The sequence below is a fragment of the Squalius cephalus genome (assembly GCF_949319135.1).
Source record: "Squalius cephalus genome assembly, chromosome: 2".
Classification (NCBI taxonomy): Eukaryota; Metazoa; Chordata; class Actinopteri; order Cypriniformes; family Leuciscidae; genus Squalius; species Squalius cephalus.
In genome coordinates this window covers 32,306,795-32,316,623 of record NC_137123.1, presented here as the reverse complement: position 1 = coordinate 32,316,623, position 9,829 = coordinate 32,306,795, and the positions used below count along the sequence as shown (strand labels likewise).

The 9,829-nt window shown below is 47.1% G+C and overlaps 1 protein-coding gene across 1 annotated transcript; it reads right to left on the bottom strand.

The window, feature by feature from the left end:
• Positions 1–1,352: 1,352 nt before the first annotated feature.
• On the bottom strand, positions 1,353–9,495 carry LOC307149302 (piggyBac transposable element-derived protein 4-like; the record flags this gene model as incomplete). The annotated part of the gene is made up of 2 exons (XM_079855560.1): positions 8,978–9,495; positions 1,353–3,138 (listed from the first exon to the last, which is right to left on the bottom strand). The coding sequence occupies exons 1-2, from the start codon at positions 9,121–9,123 to the stop codon at positions 1,353–1,355; spliced, it is 1,932 nt and encodes a 643-aa protein (XP_079711686.1). The 5' UTR covers positions 9,124–9,495.
• Between the last annotated feature and the right edge of the window lie 334 nt (positions 9,496–9,829).

Below are 9,829 nucleotides of genomic sequence, written 5' to 3'. Positions count from 1 at the left end.
CTACTTTTCTAATCGTAGCCTATTGTTATAAACGAAACAACAGCCATTTATTGAGTAAATATTTATTGAGTAAATGTTCAATTACATTAATTTCAGTTAAGTCACCAAACATATTCTGATTTAAAAAAAAAAAGAAAAATACTTTTCTTTGCATTGGTGCACTTTTATTGAAAGGTTTTGGTTTGTACTTGGGGGTAGCCTACTTTATGGGATTATAAATCTAAAATGCTAATATGTTGGATATTGATTGGATCTTGAAATAGGGTAAACATGGGCCTATGGTAATTGTCAAAATAGCTTTTCCCACTTGTCATCCTGGCATAATGTTGCCTATTCTTTTTTTTTTTTTTTTTTACAGTTAAAATAAAATAAATTGAAAAATACACTGCTGTGGACGTTGTTTACTTCATTAATGTGTTTACTGTGTTAATGGACTGAGGATGGGAGTAGGATTTGGTATTCGGTTTCCGATTCGGCAGAATCTTAACCAGTGGATTCGGTATTCAGCCGAACCCCAAAAATCTGGTTTCGGTGCATCCCTAGTACAAACACATAAGTCACTAAGGGTACTACACCAGCTGAAGGTACGCTGTTAACCCTCTGAGGTCTAAGGGCATTTTTTCATTTTTTCTTCAATTTTACACATCTTATTAAATTCACCTTTTAAAAGGCAATTACATAACATAATCCCATGTGTTTTATATCAAAATGTGCAGAGAAAACCCAGCTCTCTTACTGATGAGCTCACCACTTGTCCTAGAGCATTGTGTAAAGAGAGAGAGAGGGATAATTTGGCTCTAAAAGGTGAAAAATATAAGTCCGATTTTTGAAATTCTTCAAATCTCTTGTTGAAACATACCATTACTCATGTGGACGAATTATTTTGGTCCTTGATATGGGTTTACCAAAGTCTTAGGGTCACAAAAGTAGTGTAATATATGAATAAAATAGTAGATAATGAATAATAATTGTCTAAAGTGACATTTTGAAAAATCATTTTTTTAGAACAAGTTTTGTCTGTGACTCTGCCTTCACCAAATGTTAGAGGGACTGAGATAAAATAGGACTAAAATAACTTCCTACTACATATCAAGCTTTATGGGATGTGTGCAAATGAAAAAGTAGCATTACAACAGGTCTTTCTTTCAAGCAAAACGTTTACTTTGTGAAAAAACTCACTACTAACAATATTCACAAAATTTACACATTTTCATGTTTTCAACTTGTCAACTTTTTTTTTTTTCAAACCAAAGATGAACTAATATATATATATATATATATAAGAAATAACACAGAAACCCACCACTATTTACAGTATTTACACAATGTGCATGTTTTAATGTTTCAGTTTTTCAGCTGTCATGCCATGCTGCAAAACAGTTTCTGTCCAGCTGCACGCAAAGCGCAACATCACACTCCCTGCATTTCCAAGGTGTGTCCTTTCTCTGGCCTTGGCTTTGGCAATGCGCACACCTGCTGCGACCTGTGGTGGCTTTTGTGGAAGAATCTGCTGCATGAACGGCAATTGGCACAGGAATATGACCTGCAGGTACCGGGAACGGAGCAGTGTGGAGAGGCTTACCACAGAGTTCAACAGTCAGCTCCTCCATGAAAGCTCTGTGTGTCATGGGTGTTGTTTGCTGGGCCAGACAGAGTTCCTTGTGGAGGATGTAGCTGTTGGTGGTGGCAATGTCCAGAAAATGGTAAAACAGGTGTCTGTACCAGCGCATTGTTTTGTGTTGTGCAGAGTAATACTGAATGAGCTGGTCTGAATGATCAACTCCCCCCATGTGTGCATTGTACTCCATAACTGGTGTGGGACAGGGGATTGATGTCTTTGTCCAAGAGCCATCTTGTTGTTTCACCCTCCTCTGCACAGCGTTACCAGAGTGTGCTGTGTGAAGTGTGGAGCAGACTGATACTTCCCTCGTGTCCATCCATTTTACATAGATGAGGGGGCCGTCCCGGATCCATCTTATGGAGCCTCTTTCTGATTTTTTTGTGAGGGCGTTATTTGTTGTACGAGGGCAGTCCTTGCGGTTCTCCCTGTAGGTCCCACAGGCAGCAAATTTTTGCTCATGGAGAGCCCTGAAGAGCTTGGGGCTAGAATAAAAATTGTCCATGTAAATGTGGTAGCCCGTGCCAAGGTAACCTGGTTGTACCAGGGACATCACAACATCATAGGAAAGGCCATGTCCAGAGGGGATGTCACTTTTGCCGGTGTAAACGGAAAAGTCCACTGTATAGCCATTCCGTGAGTCTGCCAAGACAAACAACTTGAATCCCCACTTTATCGGTTTTGCCTTCATGTACTGCGTCATCCCAGTTTTGGCCTTTGATGCAACCATTCTTTCATCCACAGCCACATCTCTGTGAGGATGATAAAATGACTTGCAGGCATTTTTGATGGTGTTCAACAGGGGTTTCAGTCTGAAAAGTTTGTCATGGTCGGCTGTGCCCTTTTTTTTGTCGTTCTGGACATCCTCTTCAGGGTCGCTAAGGTGAAGGTTCCAAGAAAGTGTTCTGTATCTGTCCCGTGGCATGATCTGTACTGGAATTGGCAAAGAAAAGAAGTGATTCTGTCTCCAGTAATCTGCAATGCTGTCGAGTTTCACCATGGCCATGTACAGAAGCAGTCCAATGTACTTGTAAAACTCCCCTACGTTCACATCTAACCATTTATATTTCTTTCCCTGTGCCATTTGTTTAGCAGCCTGCTTGTTTGTGTTTTGGCACAGTGTTTGTACAGTTTGTACAGGGAAGAAAAGTTTGAAGAGGTCGAGAGGTGTATATGTGGAAGTGGAGCTGAGCTGTGGCCCTGGTGTTCGAGCTGGTTGAAACCTGGAGACAGGGGGAGCGATGTCTGGGTCTTTTTCCGTCTTCCAAGACAGTGGACCTGGCTGCTGTGTAGGTTTGGGTGCTGGTTGATGCTGGGGGTTACGGGACCTCTTGGCTGGCCGGGTTGATGATGATGGTTGCTGTGTAGGTGGGGGTGCTGGTTGATGCTGGGGGGTACGGGACCTCTTGGCTGGCCGGGGTGGCGATGATGACTGCGGTGTAGGGGCTGGTGGTGACCTGATGGCAGGCACAGGTGAGGCTGCCTGTGTTACAGTGGGCCCTGGTAGCTGCGAATCCTCTCTGAAAAAAAACAAAAACAAATAAGTTAGGACTTGCATTATCAATTTCATTGAAATAAAGTTTACACCTCTCATCTTCATTCCAGATTCCACACACACACACACACACACACACACACACACACACACACACACACACACACACACACACACATCAATCTACACCTAACAAGAATGTGGAGGATGTGTGAGGATTTGACATATCCTTCAGCTAATCTTCTCTTTATCTATTCCAATTTATCACATGTGCTAGCTGTCCTGTCCACCCCAAATCACAGCAAAAAAAAAAAACAAAACAAAAAAAAAAACACACACACCTGAAAGAGATGTGTGAATACTGTCTCTTCCATTTCAAAACTCTACAGAGATTTACAATTTTATATTCAGTATAAATATAGTAGCCATGAAACAGCAAGGCAGCTGGACCCGGTGGGAAAGTGTCAGAGGAAGATCCCTCAGTTGGAAGGACATCTGGAATATGGAGGGGCATCGGATAAAGTTCCTTCTTAGCTCCGTTTATGATGTATTGCCAACACCAACAAACCTCCAAAGATGGAGACTGACAGAGGATCCCTCCTGTGTGCTGTGTAAGAGACCGGCAAACCTGGAACACATTCTGTCATCCTGTCGGGCAGGCCTGACTGAAGGCAGGTTTAGGTGGCGCCATGATCAGGTGCTGGCACAACTGGCCGATGGATTGGAGAAGGAGAGGAAGCGGAAAAGAACCAAGGCCCAATACAAAGGCCCCCGCTTCATTGGCTTCCTCAGGCCTGGGGAGAAGGCGGGCAAGGAGGACAGATGTTTAGGGATCCTAGGTACAGCAGAGGACTGGGAGATGAGAGTTGACCTCGGAAGGCAACTCAAGTTTCCGGAGGAGATTACCGTAACCAGCCTCCGACCAGACATTGTGCTCTGGTCCCAGGCAACAAGGCAGATGGCCCTAATAGAGCTGACGGTACCCTGGGAGGAAAGAATTGAGGAGGCACATGAACGCAAGCTAGGGAAGTATCAGTCCCTCATTTCTGAGAGCCAGCAGAGGGGTTGGAGAGCCTGGAATTTACCAGTGGAGGTGGGTTGCAGGGGGTTCCCAGGACAGTCACTTTGGAGGGCATTGGGGACTCTTGGGGTTAGAGGGGCAACTCGCAAGCATCTGGTGAATAATATATCAAAGCAGGCAGAGGCAGCATCCAGGTGGCTGTGGTTGAAGAGGAGCGAGCGGTGGCTAAACCAGGCTGGCAGAGAGGGTGGGGGTCAGAGCTGAGTGGTGAAGTCCTGAATGACTGAGGGAGCAGATCCAGGACGCTGGTTTTGCTGTCAAGCCCCATTGAGGTGTCGTGGGCTAGTTGACGAAACACCGGTGAAGTGGGGTGCCCACTTGAAAACCCAGTGAAGCCAACAGGTCTGAACCATGCAGCTTTGCCCTCAGTTGAAGACGTCTGAGGGGAGCGACTTCTATGCTAGCCACCCACATAAGGAGCAGGACGTAACTCCTGCCAAGTGAGGTGGCTGCGATATACCCTATCGTTTAAAGACATTCCACATCTGGTGACTCAGTGACCACTAGGAAAGACTAGTTGGCAACCACGGAAGAGTAGTGACAGCGGGGAGAGACTGCTGGCATCTGGGGAAGACCAGAAACGGGGTGCCAAGGCTTGGCAAGCCAAAGCACTTCCTCCGTGAGGAGGTACCCAACCTAAGTCGCTATGGAAAAGTTTATTGTAAGATACCCCCAAGGTCGTGCGAGAGCGGGGGAGGATGAGCGACCTACAGGACAGACAACTGTTATGACCACGGATGACGATCAAAGGACAACGGTTCAGAACAACGGAATAACTAGAGTCTGTAGGTGTGGAAAGATCTGTAAAGGCGATAGGGGTCTGAAGATACACCAGAGTAGGATGGGTTGTTTGCGGCACAGTTGTGTGCAACGCACAGGGCAACCTGATGAGACGGAGGAGAGGCAGGGTCAGGTGTCCGACCATAGTACCCAGAATCTCCATGCACACAGCGAAGGAGCCAGCATTCCCTCAAATACTTACAGTGTATCAGACGACCAGCAACATCAAGAGAGGCAAGCCAGCCAGGAAACAGGTCAGCAGGTTCGGGCCATTGAGGGAGAGGAAAAAAGAAAAAAGCTAGTGCTGTGGCCAACAGCAGCAGCCAGGAAAGACTGGGAGTCTTTCGACAGGGAAATAGACCAAGTCCTTGAGTCTGTTCTCGCGGGTGACATTGGCAGGAAGATAAAGGCAATGTCCACCATCATCTGGAACATGGGAGTAGAGCGCTTTGGGACGGAGCAGAGACAGACCAAAAGCCTACAGCATGCTGGAGAGAATAGGCGCTCAAGGGAAATTGCAGAACTCAGAGGCGATTTGAGAAGACTGAAGAGGGTATTTCGGCAGGCTCCTGAATACTAAAAACCTGCCCTTAAAGAGATGCGAGATTACATAAGGGAGCGCATAAAAATCTTGCGCCGAGCGGAGTGTCAGCGAAGGGATAGAAGGAGGCGGGAAAAGGAGAGAGCCAAGTTTACAAAAAACCCCTTCAAGTACCTGTCAGGGCTCCTTGGAGTTAAAAGATCAGGAGTGCTAAAGGCCAGTAAGGAGGAGGTAGAAGAGCACCTCCGTAAGGTGCACAGTGACCCAAGGCGAGAGGAAGAGCTCGACCTGGAAGGAAAGCTGTGCAGCCTAGAGGAGCCGACCATCTCCTTTGACGAGGGAGAACTCAGATGGCAGGAAGTTAATGATTTCATCCGAAAGGCAAGGGGAAGATCTGCACCGGGGCCAAATGGAATTCCGTACAGAGTTTACAAGAACTGTGATAGGCTGAGGAGACGTCTTTGGATGTTACTTAAGATAGTGTGGAGGAAGAACCATCTGCCAGACAGTTTTCTTATTGCCGAGGGCTGCTTCATCCCCAAGCAGGAGGACTCTTCCAGTTTGAAAGACTTCCGCACAATCTCGCTGTTGAATGTGGAGGGGAAGGTGTTCTTCGGAATCTTGGCAAAGAGGTTGACCCAGTTCTTGATTAACAACAAGTATATTGATACCTCTGTTCAGAAAGGAGGAGTACCAGGAGTCCCTGGTTGCATCGAACATAACAGCGTCATCTCCAAGATCATCGAGGATGCTAAGAGGAACCAGGGAGATCTAGCAGTCCTGTGGCTTGACCTAACAAATGCTTATGGCACAGTGCCGCACAAGTTGGTCGACCAGACACTCAGAGCCTATCACGTCCCCCAAAGGGTACAGCTGCTTCTTTGGAAATACTTTGGGCACTTTAAGATGCGCTTCACCTCTGGTGACTTCACTACCAATTGGCAGAGATTGGAGGTCGGAATTGTGACCGGATGTACCATCTCTGTGATTCTGTTCGCAGCGGCGATGAACCTCCTCGTCAAGTCAGTGGAGAAGCCTAGACGGGGAGCTGTGCTGTCAAGTGGAGTCCAACAGGTCCCAATCAGGGCCTTTATGGACGACTTGACAATAACAGCGAGGTCAGTCCCGGAGGGCAGATGGATCTTGGAAGATTTGGTAGAGCTTACCACAGCAGCGAGGATGGAGTTCAAGCCCTCAAAATCGAGAAGCTTGGTCCTGAAGCGGGGCCGTGTGCAGGACCGCTTCCGCTTTAAGATCGGTGAAGACACCATCCCAACAGTCACAGAGAGACCAGTAAAAAGCTTAGGGAGGTGGTACAGAGCCGATCTGACTGACAAAGCAAGCGTGAGGGAGATGCTCAACCAAGCAGAAGAATGGCTGAAAGCCCTGGAGAGGAGTGGCCTGCCCGGCAAGTACAAGGTATGGGGCTACCAACACGGCATCCTCCCAAGGCTTTTGTGGCCATTGCTTGTGTATGAGGTCCCATTGACAACAGTGGAGGCTTTGGAAAGGAGAATTAACAGCTTTCTCAGGAGGTGGCTGTCTGTCCCCAAAAGGTTTTGCTCTATAGGGCTGTACAGCTCAGGGAGCAAATTGCAATTGCCAATTACATCAGTCGTGGAAGAATTTAAGACAGCCAAAGTTCGGTTGGCCATGATGTTGCGTGACAGTGATGATCAGGCTGTGCGACAGGCTGACGTCGTAGTGAAGACGGGACGGAAGTGGAAGGCCAGCAGAGCTCTGAGGGAAGCGGAGGAGCGCTTACAACATGCAGACATCATGGGGACGGTGACTCAGGGGAGGCTGGGCCTGGGAGTCATCACCCGAGCAAGCTGGAAGGAGGCAAGGGCAAAGGACCGGAAGGGGATGGTGCAGAAGGAGATTCGGGCTGTGGAGGAAGAAAGTAGACAAGCCAGGGCAGTAGCCATGAAACAGCAAGGCAGCTGGACCCGGTGGGAAAGTGTCAGAGGAAGATCCCTCAGTTGGAAGGACATCTGGAATATGGAGGGGCATCGGATAAAGTTCCTTCTTAGCTCCGTTTATGATGTATTGCCAACACCAACAAACCTCCAAAGATGGAGACTGACAGAGGATCCCTCCTGTGTGCTGTGTAAGAGACCGGCAAACCTGGAACACATTCTGTCATCCTGTCGAGCAGGCCTGACTGAAGGCAGGTTTAGGTGGCGCCATGATCAGGTGCTGGCACAACTGGCCGATGGATTGGAGAAGGAGAGGAAGCGGAAAAGAACCAAGGCCCAATACAAAGGCCCCCGCTTCATTGGCTTCCTCAGGCCTGGGGAGAAGGCGGGCAAGGAGGACAGATGTTTAGGGATCCTAGGTACAGCAGAGGACTGGGAGATGAGAGTTGACCTCGGAAGGCAACTCAAGTTTCCGGAGGAGATTACCGTAACCAGCCTCCGACCAGACATTGTGCTCTGGTCCCAGGCAACAAGGCAGATGGCCCTAATAGAGCTGACGGTACCCTGGGAGGAAAGAATTGAGGAGGCACATGAACGCAAGCTAGGGAAGTATCAGTCCCTCATTTCTGAGAGCCAGCAGAGGGGTTGGAGAGCCTGGAATTTACCAGTGGAGGTGGGTTGCAGGGGGTTCCCAGGACAGTCACTTTGGAGGGCATTGGGGACTCTTGGGGTTAGAGGGGCAACTCGTAAGCATCTGGTGAATAATATATCAAAGCAGGCAGAGGCAGCATCCAGGTGGCTGTGGTTGAAGAGGAGCGAGCGGTGGCTAAACCAGGCTGGCAGAGAGGGTGGGGGTCAGAGCTGAGTGGTGAAGTCCTGAATGACTGAGGGAGCAGATCCAGGACGCTGGTTTTGCTGTCAAGCCCCATTGAGGTGTCGTGGGCTAGTTGACGAAACACCGGTGAAGTGGGGTGCCCACTTGAAAACCCAGTGAAGCCAACAGGTCTGAACCATGCAGCTTTGCCCTCAGTTGAAGACGTCTGAGGGGAGCGACTTCTATGCTAGCCACCCACATAAGGAGCAGGACGTAACTCCTGCCAAGTGAGGTGGCTGCGATATACCCTATCGTTTAAAGACATAGGCCTACTAAACAAAAATAAATAAAATGATATGAAAGATCAAGCCACATCTATACAAGTATAAAAAATATGATAAAATAGTCAATTGCCAAAACATATCGATGCATCACTACAAGAGATAATGTTATTCAAATTGTGAATTGAGGTGAAGAAATATTACATTAGTTATCAAAAGGAGAACACTAAGAACAGCCTACATGCCTACAACGTTACTATTTTTAAGTGTAACTTACCCCAGTTTTACACAAGAAAATAACTTTTACATAAAGTAAACACTTTGCTAAAGGCGCAAGTTCAGATAATTTACAAAAAGCAGCGCAGCTTATTTTAGCCAAGATGGTCACAGTTAGCCTAGCACAAAGTGCACCATGCGAACAAGGTTTTTATAAAATAAATATGCTTACCCGTCTTCAACTGGATCTCTTCTGTGATCATAATCCTCATCATCTACATCAGAAGAAAATCCATCAGGCTCGGAAACTCGTTCATCCTCGTCGCTGCTCTCCAAAACCGCCGCAAGTACGTCTTTCAATATCAGTGTCTTCGCCATTATCTCTCCTCGTCTTCTTCTTACTTTTCCTCTTCTTTATATATGTTTTTGCCATGTTTTTTTCGCGGTCTTTTTCTTTCGCGGACTTTTTTACTCTTTCTCTCTCCATGTCAGCTTGGTATTTTCCTCACTGTGAGGAGATGGGAGGGTACTTAGGGATTTCAACCGCATCTATTGGTTGGTTTTACACAAAATGCAGACAGGCAAGCTAGCCCACCAATCACGCAAGGTGAACAGTCATCTTGTCTTCCCTCTTGCTCTCTGTGTGAGTCACGTACGATCTCGCGAGAATAAGGACGTTGAAGCTGAGAATCTATCGATTACGGCAAAATCAGAACCATATATGTGTGCTGCACAATCGCGGAGATATTAATAGAAACATTTAGTAAACATCGATTTGACGCGCCCGCGCGTCATCCGACCTCAGGGGGTTAAGGAGGCCCAGAAAGGGCCAATGACTCAATAGCATATCTAGACTCTAGCAGAAAATCCATGAAGCAGACTGCTTACACAAGCCTTTCAGCTTGGCATAGCTCCTGTACAGAGCCATAAGGAGCAACTTACTCAACATAACAACCCTTTTGACAAGGGGAGTTCTTAATTATGCATTAAAGTAGCCAGACTATCAAGGGGGTTATAGATAAAACCTACCACTAGGCATGTGCTTTGAGCTCTAGGGAGCAGAGTACTTTATATTAGAACACTC